Raw genomic sequence first — 22,141 nt, 5'->3', positions numbered from 1 at the left:
GTGATTTTTTCCCACACATACATATATATATATATATATATATATATATATATATATATATATATATATATATATATATATATATATATATATATATATATATATATATATATACATATATATATATATATATATATACATATATATATATATATATATATATATATATATATATATATATATATATATATATATATATATATATATATATATATATATATATATATATATATATATATATATATATACAGGTATATATATATATATATATATATATATATATATATATATATATATGTATATATTGTGGCGGGCACTAGGACCATGCTCATACTCAGCAGAATGGGTGTGGTTTTATGTACCTTCTTGGGCACACTATAAAAGTGCATATTGTGTTTTATTGTGTATTCTTATGTTGGCAGTCTTACAATAAAGACCTCAAAGAAACAACGCTGTGTTTCTTGCATTTGCCACATTGGTGACCCCGACGTGATGTTTCACGCAGAAGAGGAAGCTATGTCTTCATCGGCCATGTCGCCCCAACTCCAGCAACCTGCATCCCCCGCGGGGACAAAGCTTCCGGAGTTCTGGCAGAGCGACCCGGCATCATGGTTCCAGCACATCGAGGCACTTTTCCACCTGCGAGGAATCGCCGGCGACGACTCCCGGTATTACTTGGTCGTAAAGCCCTCGACCAGGCGACCACTCGCCGCGCCATGCAGCTGTTGCGAACGCCTCCACAGCGCGGCAAGTACGCTGCACTCAAGAATCTTCTGCTTCGGAGATTTACTCTAACTGACGCTGAGAGGGCAGATAGACTTCTTTCCCTGCCCGGTTTGGGCGATAGCACCGCCTTGGATCTAATGGACAGTATGCTGTCGCTGCTGGGCTCCGAGGAGGGCGGGTTCATTTTCCCGCATCTTTTCTTGCGGCAGCTACCACCTGCGGCCCGTGCGGTGTTGGCTAACTCCGCTTCTCTGGCCTCCGGCGACTACCGGGGCTTGGCTGAAGAAGCTGACCGGGTGCTTCTGGCTTCCAGACGGTTTGCCGTGCAGAGCGTAGAAGCGCCCCCCCTGCAGACGATGGAGAACGCGGACCCAGCGGTAGTGGCGGGAGTCGCTACCCGGAAAAGGCGCGAAGCGAGCCAGTGCTTCTTCCATCAATGTTTTGGCGCCAAAGCTCGACGGTGTGTCCCTCCATGCTCCTTCACGGCCCCGGGAAACTCCAACGCCAGCGTTCAGTAGCAGCTGTGGGCGCCGGCGAAGCAAGTGAGCTGCTCTTCATCGCTGACTCGTCGTCAAGGAGACGTTTCCTGGTGGACTCCGGTTCGCAAGTCAGCCTGTTACCTGCCAAGGACGCGGACAGGGCGACAGGTGGCTGCGGGCCGCTGCTGAATGCCGCCAACGGCTCGTCGATCGACACTTTCGGGTCCAGGTTGGAGACTGTGTGCTTTCATGGACGCAAATTCCAGTGGGACTTTATCATCGCCGCCATCACGGTTCCCATTATTGGCGCGGATTTTCTGTGTGCTAATGGACTGCTTGTTGATGTTGCTAACCGCCGATTGATTGATGCTGTGTCTTTTTCAACTTTTACATGTAAGGCGGGGGGACTTGGACCGTTAACACACGCTAATTATTTGGTATCTGGTGACGTTTTTCAGCGTTTGCTGGCGGATTTTCCGTCATTAATCACTCCCGCTTTTTCCACCGCGGACACTACGGTAATAACCCCGTTTGGGCTTTTTGAGTTCCTGCGTATGCCTTTTGGCCTGAAGGGGGCAGCACAAACCTTTCAGAGATCAATGGACTCAGTTTTGCGCGGCCTCAATTTTGTGTTTGTTTATCTGGACGACATTTTAGTGGCGAGTCCTTCAGCCGAGGAGCACCAGTCACACCTAACACAGGTGTTCACACGTCTTGACGAGCACGGCCTGATCGTCAATCCTTCTAAATGTCAGTTTGGGCTGTCAGAGATTGATTTTTTAGGTCACCGTATTTCGTCGCTGGGTGCGATCCCTTTGCCTTCAAAAGTGCAAGTGGTGGCAGATTTTCCTCGCCCCTCCACTGTCAAAGCTCTGCAGGAATTTTTGGGCATGATTAATTTTTATAATCGGTTCCTTACTCGCGCTGCCCACCTCCTGCAGCCTCTTTATGGTGCCCTACGGAACAAAAAGGCAAGCGATTCCCTCGAATGGTCTCCTCCGCGAGTCCAAGCTTTTCATAGGGCTAAATCCGCGCTCGCAGAGGCTGCTCTCCTCGCCCACCCTGTTTCCGCGGCGCCCGTGGCTTTGACAACGGACGCGTCTGATGTCGCCGTGGGCGCTGTGGTGGAGCAGCGGGTGGCGAATGTATGGCAGCCCCTTGCGTTCTTCAGTCGTAAACTGCGAGATAACGAGCAGAAGTACAGTGTATTTGACCGAGAGTTGTTGGCACTGTATCTTGCAACACGCCATTTTCGTTTTCTGTTGGAAGGTCGGTCCTTCACGGCTTTTGTTGACCACAAACCCCTGACGTTTGCCATGTCAAAGGTCACAGAGCCTTGGTCAGCCCGTCAGCAGCGTCACTTGTCGGCCATCTCAGAGTTCACTACGGACATTCAGCATGTGGCCGGTAAGGCCAACCCTGTGGCTGACTGTCTGTCACGCGTACTCGTGTGTCCCGTGCAGCTCGGTTTAGATTTTTCGGGAATGGCCGCTGACCAGCCCGACGACCCCGACATCCGCGCACTCAAAACTGACGGTACAGCGCTAGTGCTCGAGGAGGTGGTAGTTCAGGATGGCGGTCCCGCCCTCCTCTGCGATGTTTCCACTGGCCGCCCTCGGCCGGTTGTCCCGGTAGACTGGCGCCGCCGGGTTTTTGACGCAATACACTCCCTGTCGCACCCTGGCGTTCGGGCTTCCGTCAAGTTGGTTGGTGCCAAGTTTGTTTGGCCTGGCCTTAGGAAGGATGTTAGGCAGTGGGCAGCCGCATGCGTGGCATGTCAGCGCGCCAAGGTCCACCGGCACACAAAGGCGGCCATCGAACCATTTCCGATTCCGGTCAGGCGGTTTGACCACGTGCATGTAGACTTAGTTGGCCCCCTCCCTCCGTCGCAGGGTTATACACATTTGCTAACGATGGTAGATCGTACCACCAGATGGCCGGAAGCAGTTCCTCTTTCCTCCACTGCCTCTGTAGACGTTGCTCGCGCGTTTCTGTCAGCCTGGGTTGCACGTTTTGGCACGCCGTCTGATATCACCTCGGACAGGGGATCCCAGTTTGTGTCGGAGCTTTGGTCAGCGTTGGCCCAGTCCTTGGGTGTGCAGGTGCACCGTACTACAGCCTACCATCCCCAAGCTAACGGCTTATGTGAACGTTTTCACCGGTCGCTTAAGGCGGCTTTGCGTGCGGCGCTCGTTGATAGCAATTGGATTGACCGTTTACCTTGGGTTATGCTCGGGTTGCGCTCAGCCCCTAAAGAGGATCTTGCAGCGGCCCCCGCTGAATTGGTGTTCGGCCAGCCACTACGCGTTCCGGGGGAATTTTTACCTGAGGGTTGTACCCCGCGACCGTTTCCCTTTTTGTCGAGGGGGTCCTTGGCTCCCGGCCCGATTCACCACTGTTTCCCCAAGTCCTTTGTGTCATCGGAGCTTAAATCTGCCCGTTTTGTCTTCGTACGTCACGACGCCCACCGTTCGCCCCTCCAACCGCCTTACGATGGCCCATTTAGGGTGCTGGAACGCGGTCCTAAAAACTTTGTGCTGGATATGGGCGGGCGCAGGGAATGCGTTTCTCTGGACAGACTTAAACCGGTGCATTGTGTTGCAGGTGAAGAGATACTGCCGGGCCAAGTCCCCCGCCGAGGTCGCCCCCCCAAAATCTGTTCGGGTTGAATGTCTTTCGCCTCTCCCGGACCCTGATGTTTGTTCTGCTCCACAAGGCACACCCGCTTCGCGGGATGGACATTGTAGCCGTTACGGCAGGCGAGTGAGGCCCCCTGACAGGTTTTTTTTTCCCCCATAACTTGCTGTCTGGGTGTTCGGGGGGGGGGGCTGTGTGGCGGGCACTAGGACCATGCTCACACTCAGCAGAATGGGTGTGGTTTTATGTACCTTCCTGGGCACACTATAAAAATAAATATATATATGTATATATACATATACATATCAATATATATCTATATATATATATATATATATATATATATATATATATATATATATATATATATATATATATATATATATATATATATATATATATACATATATTGATATGTATATGTATATATCAATATATATATATATATATATATATATATATATATATATATATATATATATATATATATATATATATATATATATATATATATATATATATATACATATATTGATATATATTGATATGTATATGTATATGCCTATATATATATATATATATATATATATATATATATATATATATATATATATATATATATATATATATATATATATATATATATATATATATATATAGCCCGGCCCCCGGCCACATTCATTTAACTTAATGTGGCCCCCCGGTCAAAAAGTAAAAAAAAATTGGCAACCTGATACTGTTTTTTTTTTTCATTATTAACTTCACAAGATGGCAGTAGCTGTATTTGAGGTACAATGAGTGGTCAGGCTGTTGTCAACTCTCTTATCTCGGTTGTTGTTTTTACCTGCAAGTAGCTGAGCAAAAGGTTCAGGGCACGTTGAAGGGATAGGAAGTGTCAGCTTATTTATGGCCACTCCGTACGCCACCGCCAGTGAGTCTATTTCTCGGTAAGGAACCTCGCCGGTGAGCAGCTCCCACAGTAGCACGCCAAAACTGCGAGCAGACCACAACATCATGAAGCTTTTGAACGGTGACACAAGAACGAGAAAAAAGTGAGATAAAAGTGGAGCTCCCCACCTCCACACGTCGCTGCTCTTGGAGAAGAGCGACAGCTTGATGACCTCCGGCGCCATCCAAGCGTACGTGCCCGCCGCACTCATCTTGGTGGTCTGGTGCCACTCTCGCGCCAGGCCGAAATCGGTGATCTTTAGGGTCTTCCTGCTCAGCTCGTCCCGCTCCATCGGTTCCAGAATGAGGACTGGAGGGAAGGAGGACACACAAAAAGAAACTTAATACTAGAATTGTGCCTTGAGAAGATCCACAACATATAGATTTATAAACACACACTGGCGCATCATCATCACTGGACTGTCTAAATGGAAGTCCTACTCCAAAGAAGAAGGCAATATTTTTAGATCTGGTTGCGGTCCGTTGGTATAGCGGCCGGGCCAGCAACTTGAAGGTTCTGGGTTCGAGCCCCGCTTCTGCCATCCTTGTTACTGCTGTTGTGTCCTTGGGCAAGACACCTCACCCACCTGCTCCCACACTGGTTTAAATGTAACTTAGACTATGTAAAGCGCTTTGAGTCACTAGAGAAAAGCGCTATATAAATATAATTCACTAGTAACAACATTTTCTTTGGAGGGCTAAGTACATCATACCTAATAAAAACAACAATTGGAATATAAATTCCACCGTGACTGAGAACTGTTGCTGAGATGAAGGAAAACGTGTTCACGTTGTCGCCTTCTGTTCGCAAAGTCTTTGGCAGAATACCCTATTGATTATTTCTACGTCTTTATTCTATCATGTAATGCAAAGCAGATGTTTTAATGTACCATATTTAAAGCTCTTGTGGACAATTGGCATGCAAACAGGATTATTTCAATATATTATTGCCACAATAAATGTGGTTTTGTACAGTTGTTTATCTTATGAAAATATTTGAGTGGGGATAATAATAACCAAATTAGGTTACATAGTGGCTGTTGGGGGTGTGGGGAAAAAAATCGATTCGAATTCAAATCGCCATTCTCATGTTGTACGATTCAGTATCGATTCTCATTTTTCAAAAATCATTTTTTATTTATTTATTTATTTATTATAATTTTTTTTATTAATCAATCCAACAAAACAATACACAGCAATACCATAACAATGCAATCGAGTTCCAAAACCAAACCCGACCCAGCGACACTCAGAACTGCAATAAACAGAGCAATTGAGAGGAGACACAAACACGACACAGAACAACCCAAAGTAGTGAAACAAAAATGAATATTATCAACAACAGTATCAATATTAGTAACAATTTCAACATAGCAGTGATTCAAAATCCCTCATTGACATTATCATTAGACATTTATAAAAAAAAAAAAAAAAAAGAACAATAGTGTCACAGTGGCTTACACTCGCATCGCATCTCATAAGCTTGACAACACACTGTGTCCAATATTTTCACAAAGATAAAATAAGTCATATTTTTGGTTCATTTAATAGTTCAAACAAATTTACATTATTGCAATCATTTGATAAAACATTGTCCTTTAAAAGCTTTTTACAAAAATCTACTACTCTGCTTGCATGTCAGCAGACTGGGGTAGATCCTGCTGAAATCTATGTATTGAATGAATAGACAATTGTTTTGAATCGGAAAAATATCGTTTTTGAATCGAGAATCGCGTTGAATCGAAAAAAATCGATTTATAATCGAATCGTGACCCCAAGAATCGTTATTGAATCGAATCGTGGGACACCCAAAGATTCGCAGCCCTAGCGGCTGTGTACAACATAAAAACATTTGAACTCCCAAAGTCTAAACCATTAGGTAGATGGTGGAGGGTGTGTCAGTCCATTGCCAGCCAGGCATTAAAAAAATAGACCTAAAAATTGCCGATCATCAATCTTCACTAAAACGTGACTTTGGTCACTTGATTGACATTCACGGCACATGAGGGTCTTGTGAGATGACGCTGGCTGCTGCCAGATCATTATTAAGAAAAAACGACAGACAGGAAGGCGAGAAACACTTTTTATTTCAACAGACTCTCGCGCCGTACCTGCTGTCAAAACTCTAAAGACCGACCGCACAGTTCCTGTCTTCACAATAAAAGCACTGCTCCATCCTGCCTGCGCTAACAAAAGAAGAGTCTCAGAAAGCTAGCGCGCACAAGCTAGGAAGCTACGGAGTTTGCCGCCAATGTATTTCTCGTAAAGTGTATAAAAAGGAGTATGGAAGCTGGACAAATAAAATTGCAAAAAGCAAGCACTTTCATGTGGTATTGGACAGAAAGGAGGACTTTTTTTCTCCTCCATTTGAAAATGTGGAGGTTATCATCACTACTGTCTGATTCCAATCAATGCAAGTCATCACAATCATACCAACTTATATTCTTGTCTTCATGAAAGAAAGGAATGTTAAACATGCTTGTATTATCATTAAACACCTTTAACTTGTTAACAAAAACCTCTCTTTCATAAATAAATCAATATAAATGATATATATGAATGAGGTAGATCCCTCAACTTGCTCAATTGAAAAGTAGCTGGCCTGCAGAAAAAGTGTGGGCACCTCTGTTCTAATGTCACCATGAACCCTATTTAAAGCTCTTGTGGGCAAACAGGATTATTTCAATATATTATTGCCACAAAAAATGTGGTTTTGTACAGTTGTTTATCTTATGAAAATATTAGAGTGGTGATAATAATAACAAAATGAGGTTACGTAGTGGCTGTGTATAAACTGTGTTACATAAAAACATTTGCACTCCAACCGTGTCATGAACTCCGAAAGTCTAAACCAGGGGTCTGGAACCTTTTTGGCTGACAGAGCCGTGAAAGACAAATATTTTAAAATGTATTTCCGTGTGAGCAGTATATTTTTAAACACTGAATACAACTAAAAGCGTGCATTTTTAAGTAAGTCTCTTATTATTTTTAATAACATTGTTATTCTGAAGCTAACCAATAATACATAACATACTTCTTACTAGAGATGTCCGATAATGGCTTTTTTGCCTATATCCGATATTCCGATATTGTCCAACTCCTAATTACCGCTTCCGATATCAACCGATACCGATATATACAGTCGTGGGATTAAAACATTATTATGCCTAATTTTGTTGTGATGCCCCGCTGGATGCATTAAACAATGTAACAAGGTTTTCCAAAATAAATCAACTCAAGTTATGGAAAAAAAATGCCAACATGGCACTGCCATATTTATTATTAAAGTCACAAAGTACATTATTCTTTTGAACATGCCTCAAAACAGCAGCTTGGAATTTGGGACATGCTCTCCCTGAGAGAGCATGAGGAGGTTGAGGTGGGCGGGGTGGGGCGGGGTTGAGGTGGGGAATAGCGGGGGTGTATATTGTAGCGTCCCGGAAGAGTTAGTGCTGCAAGGGGTTCTGGGTATTTGTTCTGTTAAGTTTATGTTGTGTTACGGTGCGGATGTTCTCCCGAAATGTGTTTGTCATTCTTTGTGTGGGTTCACAGTGTGGTGCATATTTGCAACAGTGTTAAAGTTGTTTATACGACCACCCTCAGTGTGACCTGTATGGCTGTTGATCAAGTATGCTTGCATTCACTTGTGTGTGTGAAAAGCCGTAGATATTATGTGACTGGGCCGGCACGCAAAGGCAGTGCCTTTAAGGTTTATTGGCGCTCTGTACTTCTCCCTACGTCCGTGTACACAGCGGCGTTTTAAAAAGTCATACATTTTACTTTTTGAAACTGATACCGATAATTTCCGATATTACATTTTAAAGCATTTATCGGCCGATAATATCGGTAGTCCGATATTATCGGACATCCCTACTTCTTACCATTAATGCGACTTCTGGTGCTGCATGGTTTTGCTGATGGCTTTGTAGTCTGGTTGATACTTGGTTATTTTTAACACTGTGATTACCAGCGGAATTATTAATTACTTATCGTGTTAAGCAATGACAGCTAAGATTTATCTGAGAGCCAGATGCAGTCATCAAAAGAGCCACATCTGGCCCTAGAGCCAGAGGTTCCCTACCCCTGGTCTAAACCATGGGTGCCAATTATGTGGATGGCGAGCAAGCGGTTGATGGTGGAGGGTGTCTCAGTCCATCGCCAGCCAGGCATTAAAAAAATAGACATAAAAATTAGCGGTCATCAATCTTCACTAAGACGTCACTTTGGTCACTTGATTGACATTCACGGCACCCGAGGGTCTTGTGAGATGACGCTGGCTGCTGCCAGATCATTATTAAGAAAAAACGACCGACAGGAAGGCGAGGAAACACTTTATTTAAACCGTACCTCCTTTCAAAAGCCTAAAGACTGACCGCACAGTTCCTGTCTTCACAATAAAAGTGCTGCTCTATCATGCCTGCGCTAACAAAATAAGAGTCTCAAAAAGCTAGCGCAAACGAGCTAGCAAGCTACGGACTTTATAAAGTAAAGTGTATAAAAAGGAGTATGGAAGCTGGACAAATAAGATGGCAAAAAGCAAGCACTTCCATGTGGTATTCGACAGAAAGGAGGACTTTTTTTCTCCATTTGAAAATGTGGAGGTTATCATCACTACTGTCTGATTCCAATCAATGCAAGTCATCACAATCATACCAACTTATATTCTTGTCTTCATGAAAGAAAGGAATGTTAAACATGCTTGTATTATCATTAAACACTTTTAACATGTGAACAAAAACGGCAAAATAAATCTAAATATATATATATATCCATATATCCATATATATATATATATATATATATACTGTATATATATATATATATATATATATATATATATATATATCCGGTATATATATATATATATATATATATATATATATATATATATATATATATATATATATATATATATATATATATATATATATATAATGTTTATAAAGTCAGTAAATACGTATGTCCCTGGACACATGAGGACTTTGACCAATGTATGATCCTGTAACTACTTGGTATCGGATCGATACCTAAATTTGTGGTATCATCCAAAACTAATGTAAAGTTTTAAATAAGAGAAGAATAAGTGATTATTACATTTTAACAGAAGTGTAGATAGGACATGCTAAAAGAGAAAGTAAGCAGATATTAACAGTAAATGAACAAGTGGATTAATAATAAATTTTCCACCACTTGTCCTTAATAATGTTGACAAAATAATAGGTAGATAAATGACACAATATGTTACTGCATACATCAGCAGACTAATTAGGAGCCTTTGTTTGTTTACTTACTCCTAAAAGACAAGTTGTCTAGTATGTTCACTATTTTATTTAAGGACTTATCTGCAATAATAAACATATGTTTGATGTACCCTAAGATTCTTTGTTAAAATAAAGCCAGTAATGCCATTTTTTTGTGGTCCCCTTTATTTAGAAAAGTATCAAAAAGTTTCGAAAAGTATCGAAGTACATTTTGGTACCGGTACCAAAATCTTTCATTCTCTCGATGAGCTTCAAGCACACCTGTGAAGTGAAAACCATTTCAGGTGACTACTTCTTGAAGCTCATGGAGAGAATGCCAAGAGTGTGCAAAGCAGTAATCCGAGCAAAGGGTGGCTATTTTGAAGAAACTAGAATATAAAACATGTTTTCAGTTATTTGTTATTTGTTAAGTACATAACTCCACATGTGTTCATTCATAGTTGTGATGTGACAATCTACAATGTAAATAGTCATGAAAATAAAGAAAACCCATTGAATGAGGAGAAGTTGTGTCCAAACTTTTGGCCTGCACTGTGTGTCACCCATACTAATATATGTCACCCATCCCTACTAATCCTAAAATTATATATTTTAATACTTTTAGTTTTCTCCATTAGAAAAAACAATATGATGCAGTGAGTGCACAGTACACGTCAAAAGTTTCAAGGCTGCAGGGGAAAGTGTCTTTAAACTTTTACATGATTTACTTGCAGCTTTCCCCTTTACCTCTCCACCTCCTGCACACACAAAAAAAAAAAAGTTAAGTTAAAGTTAAAAAAGGCAGGACTTCCTCCTTCATTTCCGCGTGCAAGCGAGCTGGCTATGGAAATATTTGGAGTGTACACACTTGACGTGTACTGTCAGGGAGGCAAGGTGCAGAAGAGCTGACTCTCTGTTTTATCTACAGCCTTATGCAAAGGGCGGTGGAGCACAGTGACACACACAGCAGCATCTTTGTTTACACAAACACACAAACACACACTCCTGAGCGCGCACGCGATAAAAGGTGCGCCTCTCTGTCCACAAGCTCGCTGCAAAACCAGTTTTGGTTTCAAAAGCCAGTCTACCTGACATGGTACGGGACTGACACTTGCACATGCATTGGAAATATGATGAATAAATATGACTGCATCCTGCTTATTGTGCACAAATGCTCTCATGGCTAATGTATTTCAAGCTCTGTAATAAAAAAATCTGAGTTAAATCATTACTAAACTGTGTCAGGATAAGCACAATGGAAATTTAATGGATTATGGGTAAAAAAATTGTTACTTTTGTTGCAGACCAATACAACAGAAGTCTTTAGCTTTTAATGCTTTAATGTGTTGTGTTTGGACCAGGAGAAAATCAACTTTGTATTTGGCAAAATGGGTTTAATTTAATTTATTTTATTTAATCACATTTTATTCAAAACAAATTATTTCCAGAACTTCTATTTGATTTTGTTCATCTTCTTTTCCCGGCAATTTAAATAGTTCTCTTGAAAACATGAGAGAGAGAGAAATACATTGGAAAGTTAGCGCCCTCTAGGCATCTGTGTACATGTGTAAGAATAATTATGTGTAAGTTATCACACAACTCTTATGCTTAAAGGCCGTTGCTATAGTTATTATCAATTGTGCTGAAGTTGTACTTTTTTATCTGTGCAAAGCGAGTCGTCTCGTATCAGTGTTTGTGTCCAGAACCGGCCTGCTGACTGCCAAGGCCGAACATCGAGTACCGTGACGCAGACAGAGCAGAGACAGGGCGATATCACGAGTGTCAGCACATTTGCATTTCATTAATAGTCATATATTGGGGACGGCGTGGCGCAGTTGGGAGTGGCCGTGCCAGCAACCTGAGGGTTCCTGGTTCAATCCCCACCTTCTACCAACCTCGTCACGTCCGTTGTGTCCTTGAGCAAGACACTTCACCCTTGCTCCTGATGGGTCGTGGTTAGGGCCTTGCATGGCAGCTCCCGCCATCAGTGTGTGAATGTGTGTGTGAATGGGTGAATGTGGAAATAGTGTCAAAGCGCTTTGAGTACCTTGAAGGTAGAAAAGCGCTATATAAGTATAACCCATTTACCATTTATTGCGTCTAACTGGGGCTGCTGAGATTACCCCCCTTGCCTCAGTGATGTAACCAGGGACCTCCCAAATAAATAGAGGAGCACGTGGGGTGGGCTTTAGAGCGTAGGTTGTTTCTGTTACTAGAGTACAGCCCAAAACATCTCTCCTCATTGAGCCAAATTGAACTCTGTCTCTGTATGATTCCTTGCTTATTGTCTGTTTAATAGATGTCATCAGCGTTTGAACCTGACAACATGTTGCAAACTGACCCTTCAATGGACTCCTGAACATGGTTCGAAAACCGACAAGTTTGTATAGTGAAGCAGAGTTCCCCACAAGACTCAACGTAAACACTAATAATTGCTTGTAGCCTCGACAAAGTGTTAGTAAAAAACTGCCCACTTTGAAGACACTATAACAAATATATACACAGGTATATATGTATATAGAAGTCTTTAGCTTTTAGTGCTTTAATGCTTTGTGTTTGGACCAGGAGAAAATCAACTTTGTATTTGCCAAAACGTGTTTACCTTAATTTATTTTATTTAATCAAATTTTATTTAAAACAAATTATTTCCGGAACTTCTATTTGATTTTGTTCATCTTCTCTTCCCGGCAATTTGAATAGTTCTCTTGAAAACATGAGAGAGAGAAACCACAATGACTATTTCTACTACTTGTAATATAATAATAATACATTCATAATAACAATAATCATCATGATAACACATCATAAACACACTGAGAAACAATATAACAATGATAATAATAAAACATAGAGAAAAGCGACAACAAAACAGTAATAATAATATAATAAACAACTTAGAATTAAAAGATTATAAACAACTAGATGAGGCAATTCCTGAAGGAATTGCGTGTGAATGTTCCAATGCTGAAGTTGAAGTGAAATGCTGACAGGATGTAGTATGAATGTAAGGAGGAACAGTGTGGTTTTCGTCCTGGTCGTGGAACTGTGGACCAGCTCTATACTCTCGGCAGGGTCTTTGAGGGTGCATGGGAGTTTGACCAACCAGTCTACATGTGCTTTGTGGACTTGGAGAAGGCATTCGACCTGTTTCCCCCAGGAAGTCCTGTGGGGAGTGCTCAGAGAATATGGGGTAACGGACTGTCTGATTGTGGCGATCCGCTCCCTGTATGATCAGTGTCAGAGCTTGGTCCGCATTGCCGGCAGTAAGTCGGACCCGTTTCCAGTGAGAGTTGGACTCCACCAAGGCTGCCCTTTGTCACAGATTCTGTTCATAACTTTTATGGACAGAATTTAAGGCGCAGTCAGGGCGTTGAGGGTATCTGGTTTGGTGGCTGCAGGATTAGGTCTCTGCTATTTGCAGATGATGTGGCCCTGATGGCTTCATCTGGCCAGGATCTTCAGCTCTCACTGGATCGGTTCGCAGCCGAGTGTGAAGCGACTGGGATGAGAATCAGCACCTCCAAGTCCGAGTCCATGGTTCTCACCCGGAAAAGGGAAAAGAGGACATGTCCGGTGAAACCGATCACTGCTAGCATGCTAGCAGCGACCGGGTTAGGATAGACCAGAGGTCGGCAACCCGCGGCTCTAGAGCCGCATGTGGCTCTTTAGCGCCGCCCTAGTGGCTCTCTGAAGCTTTTTCAAAAATGTATGAAAAATGGAAAAAGATGAGGGGAAAAAAAACAATTTTTTTTTGTTTTAATATGGTTTCTGTATGAGGACAAACATGACACAAACCTCCCTTATTGTTATAAAGCACACTGTTTGTATTAAACATGCTTCACTGATTGGAGTATTTGGCAAGCGCCGTTTTGTCCTACTAATTTTGGCGGTCCTTGAACTCACCTTAGTTTGTTTCCATGTATAACTTTCTCCGACTTTCTAGGACGTGTTTTATGCCACTTTTTTTTCTGTCTCTTTTTGTCCACCACACTTTTAACGTTGTGCGTGAATGCACAAAGGTGAGTTTTGTTGATGTTATTGACTTGTGTGGAGTGCTAATCAGACATATTTGGTCACTGCATGACTGCAAGCTAATCGATGCTAACATGCTATTTAGGCTAGCTATATGTACATATTGCATCATTATGCCTCATTTGTAGTTATATTTGAGGTAATTTAGTTTCCTTTAAGTCATCTTAATTCAATTTATATCTCATGACACACTATCTGTATGTAATATGGCTTCTAATTTGTTGCGGCTCCAGACAGATTTGTTTTTGTATTTTTGCTCCAATATGGCTCTTTCAACATTTTGGGTTGCCGACCCCTGGGATAGACTGACCATACGTCCTCTTTTCACCGGACATGTCCTCTTTTGCTGGGCTGTCCGGGCGGTGTTTCTTAAATGCCTCAAATGTCCGGCATTTTGAGTTAGGGTTGCGTGTATTTTCAATGTACGTTCGGGGTTAAGAAGGTTAAAAACAAAACAAATTGTGCGCGCAGCAGCATTCGTGAGGGAGGGGCAGAGACAGAGAGCGAGAGTGTGAGAGTTGTGATAAGCGCGCATGTGTCGTCAGGCTCTGCTTTTTATCGATAGATTTATCAGATTTAATTTTTTATTATCTATGGCAGGGGTGTCCAAAGTGTGCATTTTTGTAAAATTTGTCCTTGTTTTATTTGGCAAGTTGAAAGAACATGACGCCAGTATGCTGTTTTTTTTTTTTTTCCAATAAAATACTGGAAAGGATAGAAATGTAGTTTGTCTCTTTTATCCGATTATTAATTGATTAATCAAAGTAATAATCGACAGATTACTCGATTATCAAATTAATCGTTAGTTGCAGCCCTAATGTAGGTATATATATAGGTGTATATGTATATAGGTATATAAAGGTATATACAGTATAGGTATATATATATATATATGTATATAGGTATATATATATAGGTATATAAAGGTATATACAGTATAGGTACACTACCGTTCAAAGGTTTGGGGTCACATTGAAATGTCCTTATTTTTGGAGGAAAAGCACTGTACTTTTCAATGAAGATAACTTTAAACTAGTCTTAACTTTAAAGAAATACACTCTATACATTGCTAATGTGGTAAATGACTATTCTAGCTGCAAATGTCTGGTTTTTGGTGCAATATCTACATAGGTGTATAGAGGCCCATTTCCAGCAACTATCACTCCAGTGTTCTAATGGTACAATGTGTTTGCTCATTGGCTCAGAAGGCTAATTGATGATTAGAAAACCCTTGTGCAATCATGTTCACACATCTGAAAACAGTTTAGCTCGTTACAGAAGCTACAAAACTGACCTTCCTTTGAGCAGATTGAGTTTCTGGATCATCACATTTGTGGGGTCAATTAAACGCTCAAAATGGCCAGAAAAAGAGAACTTTCATCTGAAACTCGACAGCTATTCTTGTTCTTAGAAATTAAGGCTATTCCACAAAATTGTTTGGGTGACCCCAAACTTTTGAACGGTACTGTATATATAGAAGTATATAGGTATATAAAGTATAGGTATATATAGAGGTATATAGGTATATAAAGGTATATACAGTATAGGTATATATAGAGGTATATAGGTATATAAAGGTATATACAGACTACAGTATAGGCCAGACCTGGGCATTCTGCGGCCCGCGGGCCGCATCCGGCCCTTTGTGCGTCCCTGTCCGGCCCGCGTGAGGCCAATTATAAATTACAAAATACATTTAAAAAAGTATCTATGTCGAGTGTGCAATACAACGGTGCTGCTTTTGTTTTGAAAATCGTTATTTGTATTACTTCCGTGTGGACGTATGCGTGTGCGTGATTGTGAGTGAATGTGAACAGCTGCAATCGCAAATTACAAAATAAAGTTGAAAAAACATCTATGTCGTGCTCGCAATACAACTGTGCTGCTTTTATTTTGAAAAATATTATTTATGGGCGTGTGTCCGTGTGTAACCTGCGAGTGAAGGTGCACATGCAGCGACAAGTGATGCACGGTTTACACCCGAGACGCTAAAAAGAGAAAAGTTGATGACGAATGCCGTGTTTCCAACAAGACATGGACTGCAAAGCAACGTTCCCTCTAAGGTGCGTGCCTGCGCAATTGCGCACTGCTCAAGCGTCCGCTGCGCGCAGCAAATATATGCCGCGCACCAAATCAAATCCCATCTGAATTCTAAACAAAATAAACATATTTATTCTATGTAATTTTGCAATGCAACTTTGAGTGACAGTGACAACAAGCGGCCCTAACGGTGTTCGTCAACACCGTTCAATTGAACACCGTTCAATTATTGTAACGTCTATCGAGATGCTTCCAGGACAGGAATTATATCGATCACTTTATTGAGCAAAACTGTTTATATTCGGACATAACCACACCAAAAACATGAGTAAAACAATTCTATCTCGAAAAACTAGTCATTTTCTGCCGTACAAACCAGGCCAAAACCAACTTGTCATCTGTCACCAACACGCATAGCACTAAACCACTGGTGCGTTTATGGCCACACAAAAAGTCGGACAACTCAAACACCACACAAAGTTACACTATGACTCCTCAGTCATACGTGTGCTTATTTTACTGTCATTTATTATTAATGTTCATTTATTTATATTAGTCATGGAATGCTGTTACACACACTATGTTGAAGTATTACTATTATTATTATTATTTATCTTACGGTATACATCAAAAATAATATTGAGCAAAATTTAATTGAAATATTGTCGATGTGGCCCTCCAGCAGTGCTCGGGTTGCTCATGCGGCCCCCGGTAAAAATTAATTGCCCACCCCTGGTATAGGCGTATATCAAAAGAATGAATAAAGTGTTAATACGCTGAGACATGGTTGGCACACAGAGGCATATGTAAAGGTTGGTATACCAAAAAGGTCGCAAATAAAGGCGTTCGTGAATGGAGGTTCCACTGGAGGTGCGAGGACAGCTTTCATGACCTTGACTGTCAAAAGGTAGAACCATAAAAAGAAGGAAAGAGGCGAGACTTCAACACTGCAATCTTGCAACTTTTAGTGATTACGTACACTGATAGCGTGCAAGCGTCTCATTTATTGAGACGAGCGAGGAGGTTGTTTCTATTTTCTGATGGGAGGGACAGCTGATCTCCTCCTCGGGGGTTGACTCGTTCCGTCTGGCGAGCAAAGGCAGACGCCAGCGAGATGTGTTTGCATGTTGACATGGGTGTGTCCACCTTTCATGCGTGCTTTGTTTGGAGAGGGCTGCCCCTAACAGGTACATAAAGAAGTATATGAAGCGTGTGCATAAAGACCTGCAGAGAGAGGCCAGGGAGGAGAGGAGAAATCAAGTGAGGACGCCAGTAGAACGCAAAAGAAAAGTGAATAATTGTGAATGAATCATGATCGAGCCATTATTGTTGTGCTTATCACACCCGGGTGGTGTTTATGTTCACATGGTAAACCTGCAAATGACACCTGTAAAGGCGGAGGAAGCAACACCGCACAATTTATCACAGCTAAATAAAACAATCCTTTGTGGTGGTATTGTGTAAAAAGCTGAGGGATGCAACAACAGCTGCTATAATCTTTTCACATATTCCTTATCATATTTTACATTATTATCATTAATAGTGTAATTGATAAGACGGATCAGATTCTTTTTTAATAGATTTAGTTTTGTGAGATTACTACACACTAGGGCTGTCCCTATACCAATATTTTGGTGCCGGTACCAAAATGTATTTCCATACTTTTCGGTACTGTTCTAAATAAAGGGGACCACAAAAAATTTCATTATTTGCTTTATTTTAACACAAAATCTTAGGGTATATTAAACATATGTTTATTATTGTAATTTAGTCCTTAAATAAAATAGTGAACATACTAGACAACTTGTCTTTTTGTAGTAAGTAAACAAACAAAGGCTCTTAATTAGTGTGCTGACATATGCAGTAACATATTGTGTCATTTATCTACCTATTATTTTGTCAACATTATGAGGGACAAACTGTAAAAAGGGATTATTAATCTACTTCTTCATTTACTGTTAATATCTGCTTATTTTCTGTTTCAACATGTTCTATCTACACTTCTGTTAAAATGTAATAATCACTTATTCTTCTGTTGTTTGATACTTTACATTAGTTTTGGCTGATACCACACATTTAGGTATCGATCCGATACCAAGTAGCTACAAGATCATACATTGGTCATATTCAAAGTCCTCGTGTGTCCAGGGACATATTTCCTGACTTTATACATATAATAGGAAATTTAAAAAGAAAAAAAGATTTTGTGACGATAAAAATATCGATGTAATCATAGTAGTATCGACTAGATACGCTCCTGTACTTAGGATCATTACAGTGGATGTCAGGTGTAGATCCACCCATGGCATTTGTTTACATTGTGACACCGGTGTATCCATGAAGCATGTTTAGCTATTTCTTGTCCTCCAGTGATAATGTTACTTGTAAAAAACATACTTTATTTGTCGCCATGGAGAGAAGGATTAGTGACTAAGAAGTAGCTAAAACACTGCCAACTGCGGATGGACTTTAGCCAGGGACCGGTACTTTTTAGAGGCTGTATAGTACCGAATATGATTCATTAGTATCACGGTACTATGCTAGTACAACCCTACTATACACATATGCGAAATCATCGTCCATCAAACAGGAAGTAGTCTGGTTGCTAAAAAAACGTAACAATCAAACACATACATATAATAATACAGATTTGGCCCGCCACATCATTTAAAGCGGCCCGCAAAAGCCCTGAAATAATATGAGTCAGTAAAGCATTTTATCATTGACTAAATGTAATCTTTTCATCGTGACAGGCAGAAATACATGTGTTTCATGCTATTGAGTATATTTAAACTTTATTATCTAATAATGCAACAAATATAATACTATCATTAATTTCAAGCTTTTTAAAATGAAAACAAAATAAATATCCATTTGAGTTATATCAAAGCAAGTTATTCATCAAACTGTAGAAATGACCGTAGATTTTACTGTAAAAAAAAAACTGGCAGCTTCAAGAGGTAGTCACCTGAAATGGTTTTCACTTCACAGGTGTGCTTAAAGCTCACATTCACTGTACAAACACACACATACACATACTACACATACATTCACTGTACAAACACACACATACATATACTGTACATATACATTCACTGTACAAACACACATTTACACATACTGTACATATACATTCACTGTTCAAACACACATACTGTATACACATACTGTACATATACATTCGCTGTACACACATATACACATACTGTACATATACATTCACTGTACAAGCACACATACACATACTGTACATATACAAGTACATATGCACACATACACTCATGCACATAATCACGTTTCATCAAACATATATTAACGTTGTTGCCCTAGGGTAAACTGGGTATAACACATGGCACACTGACAAAGCTTAACCTATTGTTACTATAACAATCTACAAGGTTAAGGTTGCTTCTCTTTCTTCCCCTCCATTTTTCTGCATTCTTTCGTATCTCAAGTTATCATTACGTATATGTATTGTTGCATTTGAACAATTGTATTGTTGATAATAAAGGTAAAGTACTGGTATTGTTTATTATCAATAGCACTATTTCTATTGGTATTCATATTGCTCCATTTTTAGTGTAATAATGCTCATTGTCATTTCTGTATTTTTTTTTATTTTTTTTTTTAAATTTTCGCTAACTGCTTATTTGCTATTACTTTTACCATCATATTTGTACATGTCGTATTTGCTGATGTTGCTCTGTTGTTGTTGTTGTTGTTGTTGTTGTGTTTGCTGTTGTTGTTTTTGTCTCTCTGTCTAATCCCCCTCTTGTCCCCACAATTCCCCCCTCTGTCTTCCTTTTTCTCTCTTTCTATCCCCTCCTGCTAAAAGAAGAAAAAAAAAAGAAAAAGAAAAAAAAGCTCATGGAGAGAATGCCAAGAGTGTGCAAAGCAGTAATCAGAGCAAAGGGTGGCTATTTTGAAGAAACTAGAATATAAAACATGTTTTCAGTTATTTCACCATTTTTTGTTAAGTACACTATATTGCCAAAAGTATTTGGCCACCTGCCTTGACTCACATATGAACTTGAAGTGCCATCCCATTCCTAACCCATAGGGTTCAATATGATGTCGGTCCACCTTTTGCAGCTATTACAGCTTCAACTCTTCTGGGAAGGCTGTCCACAAGGTTGCGGAGTGTGTTTTTAGGAATTTTCGACCATTTTTCCAAAAGCGCATTGGTGGAGAAGGCCTGGCTCTCAGTCTCTGTTGTAATTAATCCCAAAGGTTTTCTATCTGGTTCAGGTCAGGACTCTGTGCATGCCAGTCAAGTTCATCCACACCAGACTCTGTCATCCATGTCTTTATGGACCTTGCTTTGTGCACTGGTGCATGGACATGTTGGAAGAGGAAGGGGCCCGCTCCAAACTGTTCCCACAAGGTTGGGAGCATGGAATTGTCCAAAATGTTTTGGTATCCTGGAGCATTCAAAGTTCCTTTCACTGGAACAAAGGGGCCAAGGCCAACTCCTGAAAAACAACCCCACAACATAATTCTTCCTCCACCAAATTTCACAAATGCGGTCTGAAATGTAGCGTTCTCCTGGCAACCTCCAAACCCAGACTGGTCCATCAGATTGCCAGATGGAAAAGTGTGATTCATCACTCCAGAGAAGGCGTCTCCACTTCTCCAGAGTCCAGTGGCGACGTGCTTTACACCACTGCATCCCACGCTTTGCATTGGACTTGGTGATGTATGGCTTAGAAACAGTCTCCATGCCTAAGTGCTTGATTTTATACACCTGTGGCCGGGTAAAGTTTGCGTTTTGATGATTTGTTGACATAACCTTCAAACTCCTACTGTTTGTTCTTCCATTGACGGACCACGGACGCTGACTGCAGTGTTAAGAAATGCACCTTAGTCCCAGTTGAAACAACAGCAGCACAACTTAACTACTCCAGTTAGTGGGTGTGTTAAACACAGGTGACACATTAGCCAACATGTGCTGCATCCACAGAGGAATGCAACGGGACTCCTCAGGGGAGTATTGCACACCCTTGGCAAGCCTACTTTGGACAGGATGACGAGCAAACCTTCACAGATTCAACAGCGATGGAAAAATGTCAATCTTACAAGGAAATAATTAACAAAAAGGTGGAGCTGTGTGTCCCGTGGAGTTCATTCCAAGTATTTTAGAAAACAGAGTGTTAAAGATTGTTTCTAATATTTTGATGTGGTATTACCTCAAGGTTTTACTACTTAGGTATAAAATACTAAAGGGTCTAGCTCCATCCTATCTTGCTGATTGTATTGTACCATATGTCCCGGACAGAAATCTGCGTTCAAAGAACTCGGGCTTAGTGATTCTCAGAGCCCAAAAAAAGGCTGCGGGCTATAGAGCTTTTTCTATTGGGGCTCCAGTACTCTGGAATGCCCTCCCGGTAACAGTTAGAGACAACAGATGAATCGCTAGCTGTTCAAAGTTGGTACCCGGGATGGACCACTCCTCTGTGCATCAGTTGAGGACATCTCTGCGCTGAGGACTTGTCTACACCCAAGACGATCTCCAGCTGGCCCCACTATGGACTGGACTCTCACACTATTATGTTAGATCCACTATGGACTGGACTCTCACACTATTATGTTAGATCCACTATGGACTGGACTCTCACACTATTATGTTAGATCCACTATGGACTGAACTCTCACACTATTATGTTAGATCCACTATGGACTTGACTCTCACACTATCATGTTAGATCCACTATGAACTGGACTCTCACACTATTATGTTCGATCCACTATGGACTGGACTCTCACACTATCATGTTAGATCCACTATGAACTGGACTCTCACACTATTATGTTAGATCTACTATGGACTGGACTCACACTATCATGTTAGATCCACTATGGACTGGACTCTCACACTATCATGTTAGATCCACTATGGACTGGACTCTCACACTATTATGCTAGATCCACTATGGGCTGGACTCTCACACTATTATGTTAGATCCACTATTGACTGGACTCTCACACTATTATGTTAGATCCACTATGGACTGGACTCTCACACTATTATGCTAGATCCAC

The 22,141-nt window shown here is 40.9% G+C and overlaps 1 protein-coding gene across 2 annotated transcripts in view; it reads right to left on the bottom strand.

Moving 5' to 3' along the window:
- map3k10 (mitogen-activated protein kinase kinase kinase 10) overlaps positions 1-22,141 on the bottom strand; it is a 111,396-nt gene that overhangs the window by 29,707 nt on the left and 59,548 nt on the right. For both annotated transcript variants that reach the window (XM_062060237.1, XM_062060236.1), the window contains exons 2-3: positions 4,920-5,100; positions 4,687-4,835 (exon numbers count right to left, since the gene is read on the bottom strand). In XM_062060237.1, coding sequence (XP_061916221.1) covers positions 4,687-4,835; positions 4,920-5,100 — 330 coding nt within the window. The remainder of the gene's footprint in view (positions 1-4,686; positions 4,836-4,919; positions 5,101-22,141) is intronic.

Source organism: Entelurus aequoreus, linkage group LG10, assembly GCF_033978785.1.
Source record: "Entelurus aequoreus isolate RoL-2023_Sb linkage group LG10, RoL_Eaeq_v1.1, whole genome shotgun sequence".
Classification (NCBI taxonomy): Eukaryota; Metazoa; Chordata; class Actinopteri; order Syngnathiformes; family Syngnathidae; genus Entelurus; species Entelurus aequoreus.
This window is presented reverse-complemented; position numbering and strand designations above follow the sequence as displayed.